Source organism: Halyomorpha halys, unplaced genomic scaffold, assembly GCF_000696795.3.
Source record: "Halyomorpha halys isolate HHAL.00 unplaced genomic scaffold, Hhal_1.1 Scaffold34.1, whole genome shotgun sequence".
Taxonomy (NCBI): domain Eukaryota; kingdom Metazoa; phylum Arthropoda; class Insecta; order Hemiptera; family Pentatomidae; genus Halyomorpha; species Halyomorpha halys.
The window spans coordinates 326,928-347,340 of NW_027105031.1; the positions used below are offsets into that span (position 1 = coordinate 326,928).

Genomic DNA, 20,413 nt, shown 5'->3' on the forward strand with positions numbered 1-20,413 from the left:
AACTTAATATTTTCATTCCACAATTGGCATATAAAGATTTCACCACTAACATCAGTAGTAAAATTTTATAAAATCAGGTTTTTTCGAAAATGTGGTATTCCAACTATTGTGTGCTGAGTTTTAAACTCTTGAAATCAACAGTATGTGCAAATGCTATAAGTGTATATAATCATCTATACCTATAAATCAGCGGGAGAAGGAGTCTCGTCCCAAAGACGGTTTAATTCTCTGATTAAATAATAACAAAACTTAAATTGATCGCTTAGCTATAAACTTTTTATTATTTCAATTATCTAACATATCGGTCCTGAAACCATTATCAAGGAGGCAACCTCATTTTGGATTTGTCCTAATGTATTAAAAAACGTTATACATTACAGGCTAATTTCCTATGTCAAACGTTTAAAATTTATCATATAACTATTAACATATCATTTTAATATTAACAATTAGTTGCGAAATTAAGTAGTTAAATTAAATTTATATGTTTTTGTTGTTTGACATGGGAATTGACTTGTAATGCAAAACGTTTCTTAACGAATTGTGACAAATTAATAATGAGGTTGTCTCCTTGGTAATGGCCTAAGGGCCAAAACGTTGGCGAATTGAGATAAACTTAGTTGAGAATTAAGAGATCAATTGAAATTTGTGTTATTATTGAAATTAACCACTCTCAAACAATTAATTAAATAATATATTAAATTAGAAAACTACTGATATATTAATTTAATTCCACTTCATTTCAATAAAAAACTTGGAATGTAGCCGATCAAAAAGCCTTCTCTGCAATGCATCCCACATGTGCTCAATGGGATTGAGATCTGGAGACAATATGGGAAGTGGCAAATGTGAAATACCCAGAGTTTTAAGGCATTCATGAAAAACTCTTGAATCTCTTCATGAAGTCACAGATTGTCGTAAAGAAAACGGAAGTCAGGTTCAATTATTGCTCTGCTACGAGAGATGTACTCTCCTACAATCATTTTTACATGACTAAATGCAGTAAAATTAAACTCCATCCACTATATGGAGTACCACCCTCTTGAATAGGTGTCGGTCTTTACCGGTACACTCCCAACTCCAAACTACACTGCAGCATTGCATTCTTCTCCTGTCTTCGGTTGACTCTTGGGCGCCGACAATTGCTGTAAACAAAGAAACGAGACACATTTGAACATACAGCACTACAATGAGTATGCTTATTTAGGCGCTCGCTGTACCATTATCTGCGGAATCGCTGGTGGTGACACTCTATTGCTGCAGGTCGTCTTAAAGAGGCAAACGATGTTAGACCTACTTCCCACAAATGACAGCGAATGGCTTATGTCGATATGGATCGTAGCTGAACATGCGACACTTTATTTATGATCTGTTGGGCACTATAAAAGTATTGAGTCTTGCAGTAATAACAATGTATCTCTAACTCTTAGGTTTGGTGGGAAGCGATAGCGGCGTTAGTTCTGGTGGTCCCTGATAGATAGCGTCGCTATATAACTCCCCCTTCTAGAAGACGAATCTCTAGCTCCATTCTCTACCTGGGGGTCACATTGGATAGGCACCTCACCTTCTCCAGTCACGTTTGGGAGAGACTTAAGCTGGCCCGCCAGAAGAGCTACAGTCTCTACCATCTCCTAAAGTCGCCACAACTCTCATTAAGGCTGAACCTGCAAATCTATAAGGCCATAATACGACCAACTCTGCTCTATGGTGCACCACTGCTGCGTCACCTCTACCGATCAACGCTTGAGAAGCTGCAGATTTATCAGAACTCCGTCCTCCGGCGAATCGTCCGTGGAACTACCCTACAGAGGGCAAAAAACACCACCATCCACCAGGAACTCCAGCTACCCTCTGTGTATATAGGCCGAAGGCACATCAAATTTTTTGATGGGCTGAAGACTTGTGCCAATCCGCTCTTCAGAGATATCGCCCCTCCACCAAGACCTGGGAGGTGGCAAAGCACTGTCCCCTTGGTAGACGTCCTCGCCGAGGGAAGGACTTCGGGCTCTGCAGCTTGAAGTCATCACACCATCACCACCAGCCGGAATGTCCCTCACATTCTCTGTAAGCCCCCGGCTATAGAGCCACAAAATGTAAAAACCGCCTTCAGCGGACTATGTTTTCTGCCTATATTATAATGCCGTAAGGCAAAACAAGAAAATTGTAAATACATGTATTATATATTATTTTTTATAATCCGTATTATATATATATTTATCAATAAAGAGGTTTTTAAAATAATAAAAAAAAAAAAGACGGAGTCTCAGAAGATTCTGTGACGACCAAATTGGTGGACCGATCCTTATGTAGGGCGTCTTGCCGGTTCATGATACGGCTTGATCATGAGTTTCATGATTTTAGGTGTTTGGGTTCTGGTGGTCATCTTTAAAGTTGGAAAATATGTGAATTTCTCGTTGCTGGCTGTTCTGATCTCGAGGATGTATGGCGGATCCTCCAACGAAGTTACCATCAGCATCTCCATCAACCCGACTGTATCCATTATTTCCCTTAGTAAATGACCAAGAATAAGGAATAATTCCAGCGGTATTAGTCTGTACCATTCCAAGATGAAAACTTGAATGACCTGGAGTTTTTTTTATAACCCTAAAGGAAGGTTTTGGCGGCTAGTAATTACAGTTATAGACCAGTAGGTAACGGTGTCGCTACATATCTGTCATTCCTTCGTATCGTAATTAAGTGGAGGCATCATTAAGTGGAACATCAGATACGGAGCATGCGCGTAGGCCAGATTTTCCCCTCCCAAAACTTGTACTCAGCATCCTCCGAACAGCCAGAAGTGGTTGTTGGAACAGACTTTGGATACATTTCTATAGATTCAGATTGATTCTACAGATTCTATAGATTGAAATTAAGGAAAGTCGAAAACCTGTTTTTTTATACAAAGACTATTCATCATGTTGACTATCCTTTAGTTATTCCTTAATTTAAACTAAAGAATAGTTTAATTTTTATGTTTACCGATAAATAAGGGAATTCTGTACAAATTAACAAAAGTAGGGTGTTTTAATGAAACCAAATAAAACTAAATATGTCATAAATATACCTATTCATTTTTAAGCCGTTTAAATTGTTATTTTAGGGTGCAGATGGTTCTTTAGATGTAACAGTCTAGATGTAAAGTTGCAAAGATTATTGACTGCCTTGCATTTCCAGAAGATGACCTTTGTTGAATGGTAGCGATAGTATGTTTCAATTTATATGAGAAGGAGATGGCAGCTCAGGATAGTAGTTTCGGAAAAATTTTTAGATTATTCCTGACTGCGATTATTTTATGATAATTATGTCTTAATTTAAATTTTGAATATATTTTTCTTATACATAATCCAAAAAAATCTCTTTCATTTTGTTTTAATACTTTATTAAAATTATAAATTTTATACAATTTTTATAATATCCTTATTTTTTTAAATACGTACTATATATTTTTCATTAAAAAAAAATATTGTTAAAACTTTTATTTATTAATTTACTCGTAATTTAGTCACTTAAAAATAAATTAATCACTTCTCTAATTATCTCCACTTCGATCTCCCATTCGTCTCAGGGCGGGCTCGGGGTCTGGTTTTGATTGAATATATTATGATATATTAGCTGTGGATTTACTCTGGATTTTTACCGCTGTTCAATCATCCTCAATCCAGAGCTTAGCTGTACCATTGGGATTGGAGGTGAACCTGGCAGCTGAACTTGAATGCTTACCTCACCTTCCATAATTATTGATTGTTAAGAAACAGGTCTTTCCTAACAAGTACTTAACCCATGAATAATAAGCAAACACTTTTTTTTTTTTTATTGTTTTGTTCAACACATCGTTTCTAGTAGGTAAATAAATGATCAATCAAGTCAATGCTCATCAATTTAACATGCAAGCTTCCGTACATCTTTTATTGAGTTAAATTTATAGGTCGAGTGTTCGAAAAAATCACTTATAACGAATTGTAAAAGATAATAATCAATTGCGAATTTATGAAAAAAAAAATCATTACGTGTGCGGTATTTTCACCTTCCCCAGACATCTTATCTTAAACCAGTTAATTCTTTTGGTCCTTTATTGGATGGATTAACTTAATCTTTGTTTGCAATTTCTAAAAAGATGTTTGTCACATTTATCTCGCTAAGGGTGTTTTTTTTATCATACACGTTTCATATATCTATATGTTTGAAGAGTCATTAAGGTTCTTTGGTTTTAGATAATTAATTTGGGTTTCTTTGGTTACTAACGTTAGGAGTAGTCACAAAAATTATCTTGAGATATATAATATGTTACGTAGACACGAAACAAAAAAATTATCTCTGTTACTCCTCTTCACAGTAAAGAAAAAAATTAGGCAATGCCTTAGAACTATAATGTATCTATGAGGTGTATTGATATATTTTTTTGAGGACTTGATATGAAATTTGGTAGGTCATATTTGTGGTCAATGAAGTTACTTTTGGTACTAAAGTCGACCTTGTAACACCTTCGAGTTCTTTTTTTCATTATTTTTAATGAAGTGTTCTGAAAGAGAATATAATTTTAAAATGATTTTATGCCTTTGATTTTTCTGATCGGACATATCCTCAAAGTATGTCATCAAAAACCGCAAAGAGGTTTTTTTGTGATTCGCGGGTAAATTGTGCAAAATCGAACCAACTTAAGGAACAAACTTACCATATAATTAAATTTCCAATTAAAATCCTCAACCATTTTTGATATGTCATTATGACTGGCCTTTCAGTATCCTCGGATATTCAAATTATATTGACGTATTCAAATATTTTCTGCACTATTTATCTGACATGTGGTGGAGGGGGAGGGGAGAGGAAGAGGGGCCACCCTAGAGGTATTCATCCTTTACTAACCAAACAGATTGGGAGGGTCGTGTTTTTATGCCATGGGACCGCAACAAAATAAATGTCCATCGCCTCTTCGTTTCTGATTTTTATTTCAAGAGTTGGCTCTTAGGGCTACATGCCAGCTTTTCCACGTCCTGCATAAGGTTTAGAAGTTATTCCTTAAGCTTGTTCTAGATATTCCCTCTCGGCATCAAACTTCTACTCCTAAAGTTGACAATATTTCTTTATATAATCAATTGAATTGGTTACTATTTAAGAATAACTTTTAATAAAATATATTTCCTTTCCATAGCATTTTCCTCAATATATAGCACTAAATTTGGCCAGGTTTAATTTAAGTATTATAGTGAAATTACAAATACAAAGCAATATTTAATAACTTAAAAATAATGATTGTAAATACCTACTATAAAAATAAACTAGATGAACTACTGTATTTGTAGTAATCAATATCGTATATTATAATATATATTCATATCAAGTTAAATTTACACATAGATATAACACTATACAGCATTCCTTTAACAAAGCATAGATGCTTGGAATTCACAATGAACAGAAGACTGGACATAGAAATCTTATATGACTATTTTTAAAGAAAGATTTAATCTCCGATTTTCATTGTTTTAGATGGCTGCTTTATCATAAAAACAAATTATGTATAGCAGCCATTTGTAACATACGTAATAAAAAAAAAAATACAAAATCTTTCACGACTCACTCACTGGACAACTAAACCCACTGTTATAAACATTACAGACTGACAAACGTCAGTTTATAACATTAAGGAGACTGAAACTACCACAGAATTCAACAAGAAGACTGAAACTACCACAGAATTCAACAAGAAGACTGAAACTACCACAGAACTCAACAAGAAGACTGAAACTACCACAGAATTCAACAAGAAGATTGAAACTACCACAGAACTCAACAAGAAGACTGAAACTTCAGGACCAGGAATCTACTATATTAAGTCTATCCTAGGAGTGCTTTTTTGGAAGGTTTCATTCTCTATTCTTGTTTCTGTTTTATTCTCTATTCTGTTCCTGAGAATTTGTAAAATTTCACAAATACACAATAATAATAAATAAATGTGGAACAGTGTTAGTCTATTGTTAGTTTACAATGCAAAACTCTAGGTTTTACAACTTGCCTGCAATATACTGGTGATATTTATCCTCATATTAAGACAGGATAAGATAGGATTTGGCAAAATGTGTTCAGCAAAAAATAATCATAATAAGATGTTATTTTTACCTGCTCTTAAATAGGATTCCGAGATAAATAGGAAGTTTTAGTTATAATACACTGGGTTATGATTTTTTTTATCCGGATTTTATGAGGGGAAAATCCATGTACATGCTGCATCTTATGATGAAGTATTGAAGTGAATAACTGCCAAATTCTATGCAAATAATGGATATATTCGCCGAATATATATCAACTTACCAGCGACAGTTTTTTATATACAAGGAATGTATCAGTATCCAAACCTGTTTTTAAATTGTACAAGTTTAAAGACGAGGTCATTTACGATTGTCATAAGTTAAGGGGTAATGATTATTGTTAATTGTTTGTTGTGCCATTATGGTCCAACAGTCATTTCCTGAAAACAAAGAATGAGAAGTTAATTGCTCAACGATAATTATGGTGGGTGAACGACGTATAAGTGTTCTTGTATAATGTCTATTGTCTAATTTATGCATTTCTCAAAACCAGTTTTATGGAATCTTATCAACTTGTCCATCATCAGTGCTATCTCTTTCAATAGTTGCGATTAGATTTAATCCAAGGCTTCTACAAAGCTCCTCCCTCAAGAAGGGTCTGGTTTCTGCATCATACCTAAAAATATGTTTCATCACCTATTATAAGTTGCAGTCCTTAAGCAACGTTGTTTAAGTCATTCAGCGACTCCTTGTGGTAATTTCTGTATGCCTCAATTTTTGTTGGAAATTCATCAATTTTGAGAACAAATATTTCTGTAATACGTTTCATGTTCCAAATTCCGGAAAATGAAAGAAGAAAAAAATCATGGTATCAGTACATACCCAAAGTTATTATTTATGTTTATCAAATTTTTATTATGCTCGACTTTTATGTTACATTGTGGAATAACTTGTTTATCGTTTACTTATAATTCATTACAGAATAAATAACTGTGCCGTTAGTAAAAAAAACATGTTTTTGTTGCCATTATTATTATTTATGAGTTACTTTTATTAGAATTAGTTATAATGTTAAACCATTGAAAGTTTATTGGTATCTAGTGGTGGGTCCAAAGTCGGCGAAAACGATAAGATGGTGAAAGAGATCATTTTTGAAGGGTAAAATGAGTGATAACCTGTCACCATCAGTAAAAATAATAGTATTAACATAAAATAAAATTAAATAAACAATGATAAGAATAAAAAAATCCATATTATAATTCCATAAATATAATATAATATAAAGTTAGAACTCGTAAATAAACTTATGTGCGGTTAAATACTATGAGCATTTTTACCTATTAAAAAAAAAGGGTTCTTTCCACTTTTCTAGTTGCCATTTAATTTACTAAATTCATATTACGTTCGATCTTGCCTTGCCTTTCTTCTCGCTAATAATGACGAGTTAGCGTTTTTTAATGCTGATTCAAACTTCATTCATAATAAATCATCAATTATGAATAGGTCGGATGTGTGGTTGTTTTCTTAAAAGTTAAATTCTAGATTTAGTTACCGAAGTTTTGTCTTTACTCAGATGAGCTTCAAAACATCTTGTCACTCATCTAGATTATTTTGAAAAGGACTTCAAAAATTTGTATTGACAGTGTCTACTGTATAGCAGCCAGACGAAAACACTTAAGTGGTTTTATATTATCACAATCGACATTTGCGTTTCAGACAAACCGCTGTTACGTTCTTGGAAATATATCTGTTAGTGCAAGAGCCCAACAGGAGAAGAAAGTCATTTATTTCACAGCAATTTTTGATTTTTAGGTAATGATTTCATGATGATTTTGGCAAATATGAAACCTACTATTCCTACGAAGATAAAAGTCATAACCTACTTTATAGCGCATCAAACTAACTTTAATTTGAGTGATAAATGGCATTTGTACGTCTCATGGTTTCTGAGATTAAGATATCTCACAGTATATTTCCTAGCTACTGAACTTTCAGTATAGATTTCCTGAAATGTTGCTTTTTAAAAAACTGTATCCCGGAAACAATTGAACAACTCTGAATTAAAAATTATTTTTTTTTTTTAACATTTATAAGTATATGTAAATGATTGACGGTGTTTTTGATAATATGAAGGAGATGGTTGTAGGGGGGGGTTGTGGTCAGAAAAGAACAAAAAGTAGTTAACAACTATTTATTTGCCAATTATAGTTGTTTACAATTTATCATTTAAAATAGTTGTAAACTATTATTTTTTCTTTTTTGACCGCACCCCCGACCATCATATTCCATTATATTCTTTATTCATAATGAATTATATGTACATACATATAACGTACAAAGGTGATCCGACATTCTCGTAAACATTTAACGAGTTTATTATTTTTTTTTTTCGGTCAAGTCTCACATTGGAGTCCTATGCTGCCTAACCATGGTTGGGGGGGGGGGTCAAAGTTTTTCATTTTGTGGGACCACCACTCAGTGAAAGAACCAACGCCCCAGGCCGGATTCGTACAGGTACCGCCAGTAGACATCAAATTAGTAAGACTGTCTTAACCACTGAGCTACGGGCGACCCAAGTTTCACCATGTATTTAACTAAAAATGTTATTTACATATTATCACTATTAAAAATACATTTTTTTTCTGCAACTATTGTCTAAGTTTTAACTTTATTTTGACTTTTATAGTGTTTATTTATGTTGGTAGCAAATAAAGAGTCACTAACAAATACTGTTTTCTACGTTTCCTGATTTTATTCAGTGTTTTGTATACAATGACTGGAATTTCCACCCACACAATATAATGGAAATACTAATCATCTTACATATTAATTAATATTACACATTAATGTTAATAATTATAATAATAATTGAATGATATTTAGTAATTATCTTTTTTTTATTCGAATAAAGAAGATATTTTAAGAAATCGGGAAAAAATATATTAAACATTAGTACAATAAAAATGAAGGAATCATCACATTCATTCGGACCTGAGTCTGAGGTTCCGTAATTTAGCCACTGAGTTACAATAATTTCAATTTTTTAACCTGAATATCCCTACTATTTTTATTTAAAAAATAATGGTAATGTATATGATATAGATTTTAAAAATTATTGTCGAAACTAACAGTTGGGTGATGATGTACATATTTAATAAACCCTGACTAACGTATCTTCCATGTTACAGTGCCCTATCGTCTTAGATCATTTAAGGAATTTTTAGAAGCCACTTAAATTATTATCTCGCTTTTATCTCGGTTGTCAACGTTTATAGGCAAGTATCCCAATGAGATTTCTTTACTTTTAAATTGAATAGTACGAGCATAAATGAAAATGATTTACCAATTAATAATATATTGTATACATTTTTATATATTGTATAACTAACATGAGTTACATAATTTCGGATTCAAACGAAAAACATTCGATTAAATTACTTTAGTGAACTTTTGGAGATTTTAATGGGTATCCCCATAATTTTTCCAACTTTTAAAATTATTGATATCGAACAAAATTATTTAATAATTAATATTATATAAGATATAACTAACGTGAGTCACATTATTTATGGGACAAACAAAAAAACACTTTATGAAATTACTTTAATGAATTTAAGTAGATTTTTAACGCTTACAAAATAAAATAAAATAAATAAAATCTTAGTTATTTGATTACTCTACTATTTATATACTTTCATATAATTTTTCAGTTCTCCATTGATCCATTGTGATGTGGAGTCATTAACAATATGCCAGTGTAATTCACTCATCTGAAATTATACATATCGGATATTAGAACTAGGATTGTTTTAAAATATTCTTCACCATTTCGAACTATGGAAATCAAATGTTAAAGTTTTTGGGCATTCTACTATATACTTTGATTTTTTTTTTCTTCTCCTCTATGGATAATTGTGCAGACATTTTTTTTTTTAAATTCACATTTGAAATTTTCAATTGTATTTACATTAAAATACATCTAGTAAATTTAATGTTACATTATAATGGTATAATACAGGCTTGTAGAGAAACTACTCATTGGTAGCACTCTAATAACATTTCTACATTACAAGGTCTCGAGGCCATCTTCTTTTTAGGCACCTCTGAGGATTGTCACGAATAGACGAGGAAGCATAGTTAGAAACTATTGGCTTTGGGTGGTTAGGGAGTTTATAATGGAAGGATTGACATCTGGTTCGGGCTAGATCGGTTATATATGGAACAGTAAGGTCTTTATGGATGATTTTACAGCGGTAATTTAAATTTTTAATAATAAAATTACTAAGCCAAATAAGATGCTCCAAATAAGATGCTGCAAATTGTGCCGTTTCGAAAACATTTATGGAACTTCTGGCTTAGAGACTGAAGGCTATTTGGTTGGAATATTCCAATTATTTGCCATAACTTTTGCCTTTTTGCCTTACGGAGTACTTTACTTTTGAATTAATTTATATAAATTAAAATCATTATAAATATTCATAGCACTCAAAAATAACATAATAGAAGAAAATTATATATGCCATCAAAATAAGAGAACAATGAAAATTATCCTTAGCTTCCGAGTTCTTAAAAAAACAAAAAAAGACATCACTTTTAGAACTCCTTATGTTGATTTATTTTTTTTCTTATAAATCATAAATTATCATGAAAAATCTTCAACTTTCATAAACTATAATAATCTCCTTCTTTGTTTATTTTGAGAAAAAAAAGTGTTAAAGTTAAGACTGTTTATGAGTTATATTATAAGAAATATAAATCAAAGAATTGAAAAATAAATAAGTAACAAAATGAGGAATATACAACAAAAACAAGTTTGGAATTAGGAATCCGATAAATAATTTTTAAAACAGATATCTTTTTTACTTTAACGATTATATGCCTGGCACGTTATATTATTTTTGTAAATAAAATAAGCTGACTGGAAGCGCCACGTTACAGAATCGATTCTTAACTTTTTTTCCGATTTTCTTGAAAACGGCACAAATTATTTTCATTAATTTCGGCATGTCAATATACAATTAAATGATCTTTAATGTCGAATAGGTCTTTTTATCATTGAAGTAATCTGACAGGGCTTGAATGACAATGTGTTTTTAAAATATTCCTCCACAATACATTTAATTTTTTTTATTTGAAAAAATAAACTGTTTCTGTTATTAATAATAAACAATTGAAAAATAAAAAATATAAAAAGAATTTTATGAATAATTAAAGGAGACAAAATGAAATAGCGGGACATCATTATTCCAACAGGAAAAGCCGAAACCGGCCGTTCTTTTCCTATTGTATAATGGCTTTGTTATTTTCTGTTAAACTGTTGTATTTTTTAGATGAGATTTTATTTTTTAAAAAGTACAAAACAGCGATTTTCAACACGAGCCCACCAATCTCCACGAATTTCGGGGATGTATGTGAAAGTTATGTGATGCCCGCGCCGCACCAGATTTGTTTTATATTTGTCATGTTTCTATAAAATGTTAGTGTTATTACCGCATTCCGATAGAATTTTCTTGATGAACCACCTTCCTAGTATTTTATCAAGTTATATTTCTATCGCTTATTATAACATTTATAAATAAATTGATACCATTGTTTTATTGTTTATCTATTTAGTTTCAAATCAGACTAAAGTTACGGATCAAAGTACTCGGAGGAGCAGAATTTTAAAAGTTTATTTATCATGTAATGTTCAGTCGATTGCTTTTGCATGCTTGTACATTAATATCAAAATAAATACAAATGGATACATTAACTACATATGATTCAGATGTATGAAAGGAATTTCTTTAGACAAGTAACCAAACAGTTCCTTTCTTATCTAATTTTAGATAAAATAAGAGTACTTGAGAGAATTGACTACGATATATATAAATTAATTTCAGTCAACGTTTTTCCTCAATTACTAGTTATGTCCAGTAATCTTTCAATCCAATTAACAATTGTTTGCATCTTTTTAAGACTAATGAACTATGCTAAAGGTTTCCAACTTTTACTCGTATTTCTATTTTTACTTTTTTTTTTTTATTTTTTATATTGTAGGAGGGGGATTCTTGTATAATGATAATAATCAATCAACAAGAAATCGTTAGATTTAAAAAAAAAATAATATGCAATATAAGAGGAACACTGTTTTTTGTGTGGAGAAATGAAATCAACGAGGTAAACAAAAGAACGTCTGTCTCTTCATTCTGACTCCCATCTTTTAACTTCTGGCTAAATCGGAATAGATAATTTAAAATATTTTATTTTGTATTTGACGCATTCTATAAATTGTTTCGTAGACAGAAGTTAATTTTTGACAATCCTACTAGCTTTGACCCAGTCTATAGATATATTTACTATACTGCATATACTATACAATAGAGCAAGAAATCGCAATGTTACTTTACGGTAGAACTATCTTTAGAACACGTCTATTTCAAAATAAAACTTTTTTTTAAGGTGTACTACTATTTAAGCAAAGCGGCGGTAAATGAGACTCCATTTTAACCATTTATTTATTTATTTTTAGAAGGTTTAATAATCTGGATTATCTCTACAGGAAGTTTGGTGAGTCAATTCTTAAAAAAATTTCTTTTGAGGTTACTGACTTCCTTCATTAACCTCAAAAGAAAAATTTTTAAGTTTTGAGGTTTAGTAATATTTTGTGAACTTCACTGATCGGTAGTTGACTACATTAATAACCAAAAATGCAGAAAAAAATAGTACGAATTACAAACTATTAATCCAATTCACAATCAAAACTTATCAATTTAAACAGCATTGATAATTTCAGTATAAGCTATATAAATTGTCTAAATCGTGAAAACATTTACATTGGTGAATTATTCATAAAACTATGAATTAGGTTGGCTAAACATATATTTAACTGTAAAAACATTAAAAATCCCAACCGCACATTGGCACAACAAAGTATATCTAAACAACATAAAACTGCTTTGTTTGAATAGTGGTACATTAAACAAAAAAAAAATTGATTTGATTTTGAAATGGTCGTGTTCCAAAGATATGCCCTAGATAGGGGATTCTTTCTTTCTGCACTATGGTTCTTCGTCTGAAGATAGTTCCACAACTAGTAGGGCTGTCACAAAATAATAACACTCTAAAGTACGATCTATAGATACTATAATATCTATAATACGTCAAATACAAAATGAAATATATTTTTTGAAAGATGTGGCACTATTCAAACAGCAGAGATAAGTTCACTTTTTAAAAACCGGAAATAATTTATAGTAGAAAAATGACTAAAAATATAATACTCTCTGAAGCAATATGCATAAATAAAAATGTTATGAATGTAATGAAAATAAGAAAGCATAAAAGAAGAATTATAACGGATATTAATCTTATATTTTAAAGAGAAAAAAATTAAAATAACTTCAAGATAAAATAAAAATAATTTCCTAAAACCCACAAAAATAATAAAAAATAAAAATAATTATTCTGATTAATTAGTTTATAAATCGATTTTTCGTCTATATAAAAGTAATTTCCTATCATAAAAATAGTAAAAAATAAAAATAATCACTCTTAATAATTATTATATAAATACTAATTATATTTATTTATATTAAGGATATGATTTTTATAAGTAAAGGCAAATGAAAGTAAGTATATAGAGGAATGGAGTGACAGTGACTAAAGGTAAGGAAAAATTCTTAAGATAATTCAAAATTATTCTTTAATACGGTCGATCTCCGTAATGTTAAATGAAATCGACTAATTTATTCTTTTGAATGCAGATATTATTAATCAGGAGGTCATATAGCCATGGATTTTTCAAAATCAATGTCAATTATTTCATTTTACAAACATATTTTCCTCCTTCGTTAGCTAGCTGGAATAATAAGTAAACAATTACATTATCGCGTCCACTGTAGACCCTGGTGGGTCTATACAATTTCGATTTTAGTATCTATTTTTGGAAATAATATTCAGTTTTAAGAATAAGCATCTCATTTTTGTTAGTTTCTAAATTGCTTATTACTTCAGTTATTAGACAGTTAATCTGAGCAGTCAAAACAATTTTATAGTTTATGTTGTTTTCTTTCAAGGATAATAAGTGCAAATCTTGTCTTAAAGTTATCTTCAACTCGTGTACTTACCCTACACAGTTTTATTATTTTAGTAAAAAAAAATTTTTTTTCACTGCGTTATGAATAATTATTTTTAGCATTTCAAGAATATTTACTCAAAACTGGAAAAAGATAATGGTTTTGCGATTAATTTATTTAAATAAAAGCTTTCATCCAGGAAATTTGTTAGTTTTCTGTGTTCTCTTACTATCTATATTATTTTAGGATGGGAATCTCCAGCATATGATAAGTTTGCTTTAAGTTGGGGTGATAAGAGCAATTTCCTGGAGGCGTCAATCTCGCGAAGGACAAGCACAGGAAAATGTTTGTTTTATTCATAATAATTAGTTTCACTTCAAGAAATAAACATATAAATCATCACAAGACACATAATTTTTTTATTTGTTTCATTATATGACTTTAACATTGTAAAAATTAAAAAACAAAACAAATATAATTGCCTAAACGCCAAAAAATTAAAATAAAAATGCAATTATTATTTTTATTCTCTTCTTGGACGTTTTGGGGATACTGTGTCCCCCCTCTTCAACATAATATAATTTACAGTTTGTATTAATAACAGAACATCTACAATTTTATGCAATTTGTTAGTTTTATCTCTAGATATAAAGAGTAGAGAAATCAATTAATAAATACTTATTAATTAAAATAGTAATTCATTTAGTTATTGTTTTATCTATTTATTATTACCAGAATTGAAACAAAGACATTGCATTAAATTGTAATTGTACTGTTTGTTTGTTACAAACAGTGAATTATATAATGCTGAATAGGGGAATGGGGGGAGGAGGGGGCACAGTATCCTCGAAACACCCAAGAAGAGAATAAATACAAATATTTAAAACAATATATTTTTATTCTAAGATTTTGACCTTTAGGGAATTATTCTAGGTATTAAAGAATAATATTAGATTCCCTTAAGAAGTTTCCCCTATTTTTAGTCACTGTAACACTAACCTTCTATATTCTTAGATTGGAGGATGATAGTCAGGGTGGCAGCCAATAAAGGTATCAAAATAGTAACAAAAAACTATTTATTTTTAACCAACGTTTCGCCCCACTTTGCAGGGCTTCTTCAGGGCTGTTAAGAGTGACGTACTTACTTTCATTCATATTTATTTATAAAAATTATATCCTTAATATAAATCAATATAATTAGTATTTATATACTAATTATTCAGAATAATTATTGTTTACTATTTTATGGGTTATAGGGAATTACTTTTTATCATTTTTTTTCTTATTCATACAATAACATTTATTTATATTTCATTATAAATGAATTTTATTATATTTGTTTACTATTCAATTCTTTCTTATATACATAATTACAAATAATACGTTAATTAGTAACTTAATTATGTTAATAGTTTGAAAATATTACTCCGAATTTAAGGTAATTCAGTACTTATATCAGGTGAGGAATTCCCTCCATTTCCCACCTATGCCACGTAATAGACGTAAATTTACACTAGCCAAACATATAGGGAGACTTTGCACTGTCTTTTATCTAGATTTAGTAATTTAAAATTGGAAAATAGATGATTTTCTTTAATTAAGCATTACTTGAAAAAAAATTTCCTGAATTTCTTCCTGGGCCAAGACCCATAGTATTTTCAACGTTTTTACCTGATATTTCCTTCCGTGGCCCAAGAGTTTTCATAGACAAGGACAAATATTTAACTGAATACATTGTTGATACAAAACCATATCAAAAATTTAAGGAGTGCAAATTGCTACCAATAATTGCTAACTGTATGTAAGTCCCGAATAAGTAACAAGTCCACAATAAAAGAAATTGCTTAGTATCAAATACAGTCGCCTATTTATGCAATTTTACAGCAGTTACAGTATCTATCAACTGCTTAATATAATAATGATATGATGGTTCCGGGAATTATAGTTGAAGATCATTCTGGTTTTCACAGTGACTTAGGAAAAACGAAGGATGGTAAAATAAAAAAAAATAAACAGTAAGTAAGATTTCTTTCTGTGGTTTTACTGATCTCACGACTTTTTGGAAGAATAGGGAGTCATCACAGTTACATTCCGGAGGTACAGTTTATCTTGCGTCAATCAGACAAAACGATAACCGTGACGAATTGCGGAAACAATCAGATATACCTAACATTCTGATACCGTTAGAATTTATCTGCTTTTTTTTTTTTATTATCAAATTTACCAAATTATCAAAAGATTTAAAACAGAGATTTTATTTATAATAGGTTAAAAATTTACTGCCTATGGAGAAGTTTGAAAATGGTGTTCTAAAAGGAAAAAAAATAAAGTAAAACAGTTGTTAAGTTGTATATTCAAAATTGATTTTTTCTGCATTAATTATATTTTTACTAGTTATTTTAAGTTATTTTTATCTATTGTTATTCCACTCTGTAATTATTTCAATTTTATTTTTTTAAAGTAGTCATTCTGATTCTTTGTGTGTTTTTTTTTTTTATAATTTATTATTTTACAAGTATTCTTTGTAATATATATTGCTTCAAACATTTTCTTATTCTTAGTCATTTTTTCATCATCTAATGTTTCTTATTTCCGTTTTTCAAAATTAAGTTTAAACTGCTAACTTACACTCTGTACCAATGATGTAACATTCGGGTTTTTACAGTTTCTTATTTGTTGAGCCACACAGGTTTTTTAGATGTTTCATCAATATAATACAATTTTTTTCACAATTCAAACAATTATGATGGTTAGCATTTAAGAAAGAACGATTTTTTGAGATGAGGGTTCAGTAATTTTTTAAAATAATTTGATCAAGATGATCTCATCCATTTGACAAAAGCCTATAATTATCCATTTTGTGTTATACCAACCAGTTTAAACAGATAACCTTGTACCTTACATCATTTAAAGGTAATAATGATTGATAATTAATTTTATTGAATTGAAATTGAGGGAATAAATTATTACTTATTATATTTGCTTTATTATTTTTCCTCTCTTACATGGTTTATTGTAATAATCCTCAGAGCCATCTTACTATTGATTATATTCCTATTTCTGTTGAATTAATGTTTCTTTGATTTTCTACATTTATTGTACAGAAACCCAGTTCCTGAGAAACTGTCAATGAAATTGAATAAATGTATTTTCAGAGATTATGACAACTGGGAACAATATGTTACATATCTAATAATGTTTATTAGAGAAAAAAAGCAGTTTAATAAATTAACATGAGATGATAAAATATTATAAATGTAAATATAAGGGAAAAACGTTAATTTTTTGGTAAGTTGGTACTGAGGATGGGAGGGACTAACTCCGAAGCCTAAGCCATGTACAAGATATAAGAAAATGAAGTAGATATCAGAATTAAAAAATGTTGTTCTCCATTTTAACATATAATAAAGATTTCCTAAAGTATTGAAGTAGAGAAGAAATACATATTATAATCTTTTCTAACAAAACAAGCACACCACAGAACTACACCATGCTAAATTGCAGAACATCCTAATATTGAAGAAAAACAGAGAGTAAAAGAAAAAAATATATATTTATGTTAGTATCATCAGTAATAACTAATTAAAAAAGAAATTAATGTCTTTTGGTGAATGAAATATTTCTAATAATCAATAACAGTTTTCAAGAAAATAAAATTAAAAGTGTTAAGTTATTAAAAACTTAAAAATAATTTACACGAAGACATGAAGAAAATAAACTTTTTATTACTATATCATTTTACAACCAACCGTATTAAATATTCCACTTATAATAATAAAAGTATATTTTCATGGATAGATAATATAAAGTTTTTATATTAAGTATAATAATAATTTATGGATAAGTGAAATAAAATTTCTATTCTTTTTTTGTTTTTGATGAGATAAAAGCCTCATAAGAAGTTTAAATTACTACAGATGAATAGCTTTAATTACCTTATTAGATGGTGTCACTCATAAATGTCAATACAAGGATAAACCTACCATTACCCTTTAATATTTTCTAATGGGTCCATTTTCTAGTGATTAATATAATACCGAAAATCAAACAGTCATTATTACAGCTTCAGTCTTTAATCATTGCTTTATAGAAGTTCATTTTAATCTCTTAAATGCGCTTAAAAATGTAATTGATTTTCTTATAAGGGTATTTATTTATTCATATTTGTTCTTTTCTGCTTCAGTTTCTTTAAAAAATTAAAACATATTTAAATCTAACCTTTATATGAAGCATATTATAGCTTATTCAGTTAACTATGTGGTTTATCCAACAGTGTGTACCTATGATCATTGTTTAATGAGAGTTAAGTTCAAAAATAAAGTTTTAGAAAAGCAGAATTCAAATTTTAGGTTTTATTATACTTAATTTCTTTTTTTAGTTTATTAAATGTCTTTTATTGCAGTACAGGCTGCTTAGTTGCATTTCAATATAAGGTACTTAATAATCCAAAATGTTGACTGTACAGAAGCACAATATTTTTAATTTTTATATTATCAAGTTATTTTCAAACTTAAATTCCTTTGTACAGCAAACACAGATTTTTCGGTAAAGAGGAAAAAATAAATAACAACTAGCCAAAGAAACCAGTCCCTATATAATGCATGATATAGCTTAATTTTTAGCATTCCTAAAATTAAGATTTTTAATGAAATACTGATTGCCTTACAAATTGATTTTCAAAATAATAATTACAGAGCTTGATCAGGAAAAAAAAAGGAAATATGATTAATCCTATTAAAAAATTAAAAACATTATGATGATTTAACAATGAAGTGTTAATATTTCTAAGCATTTATGTTTTTATAAAGACTGTGTGAAGTAGATTGTATTCAATGCTATTTAAAGTTCCAATTCATAATAATGACTGTGTTATTGTGATACGTGTCTCTGTGCTAAGGTCAATTGTTAGTAATAAATCGAGCTGATCCTAAACGTCAACAAATTGAAATTGATTCAGGTTTAATTATCAAAAAAAAAAATTGCTTGTGAAAAGAACAGTTATCTCAGGCAAGTTTTGTGTAATGTACCTATGTTTTTAATATAAATAATGAACTGATTTGTTTATATAGTTAGTAACAACTGATCATTATTTATTCTAATCTTTTCTACTTAAAAAACAACCAATTAACTTTAAATTGAATTATTTATTAGTTACTGATCAGCAATTAAATGACATTGATTTTTATCATAGAAGAATATAGCGTGAAGCACAGTATTTTTTAGGAACAATATTCAGGTCAATTCTTTTAGAATATTAGCTATAAAAAAAAAAAAAATTAAAAACTCACTGTAGAAAATGAAAAACCAAACATTTTCGGTTGATTTAAAAGTTGAACCTTCTCTATGCTTCTCTTTTTGGCTGAAAACTTGAGAGTGTATTCAATGCCAGGAACAGAGCATGTGTTGTCAACAAGGGGGACTGACTGCAACTGACTGCCTACTATGACACACTTCTTTTTTTCAGGGAAGTTTCACTACATTCAACACAAAGGAGGAAAATAAAAAATAAGATGATAATTATGGAACACGATTGTTTTTGTTTTTTCCTGTTAATGGAATATGAAATCACGGACTAAAAAACAGAGCACCTTCTTAATTAGAGGCTCTCCATGAAGATACTGATAGCTCTAAAGTACTTTAGGAATAATTGTAATTCTAAAGATAATGAGGATTAGATAAAGTGGTTTCAGAATATACTTCAAATATAACTCTTTACATTTTCTGTATATAAAAAAAATATTTTTCTACTTCTTTTATTTTTTATTTCTATATTTTTAACAACATGTAAAACCATTAATCACCTAATATTTACATTCATGCTTAACAACAGATTGTCTTGTTTTAAATAGATGTAAATTTTGAACAAATATTTATTTTAGATTACCATAAATAAGTTATATCATCAGTAATTTATCCAACATTGTATTTGATTAATCATTGGATTATTGTTTTGCTCTTTATTAATTATTTTTGAATTTTTATTATACAGATATATATCTTTTTATATCTGATATATCATTATATATTTTAAAGGTATTTGTGTTTCTAAGTATGTATTATGGAAGCGTGTTTTTTTCATTTAGGCTTAACATATGGGCAATTCTTGGTGCTATCAAAATAATTTGTAAATTAAAGTATATTAATTCAATATTTTATTTTAACTATCTTAAGGGAACGTTCTTCAATAATATTCTGAAGCAGGGACACACTTGATATTATATTTCAATTTAAAAAACGTTTTATTCTAGGTAGTAACATACACGACCAAGGAGTGTATGATAATAATATTAATTTTAATGGAAAAAATTTATTTAGCCATGACACCAGTCT

General features: G+C 29.4%; 1 protein-coding gene across 1 annotated transcript in view; it reads right to left on the bottom strand.

The window, feature by feature from the left end:
- LOC106686264 (high affinity cationic amino acid transporter 1) overlaps positions 1–19,701 on the bottom strand; it is a 47,090-nt gene extending 27,389 nt beyond the window's left edge. Inside the window, exon 1 of the mRNA XM_014429460.3 lies at positions 19,372–19,701. Within this exon, the coding sequence (XP_014284946.1) occupies positions 19,372–19,395 (24 nt within the window). The 5' untranslated portion in view covers positions 19,396–19,701. The remainder of the gene's footprint in view (positions 1–19,371) is intronic.
- Positions 19,702–20,413: the final 712 nt, after the last annotated feature.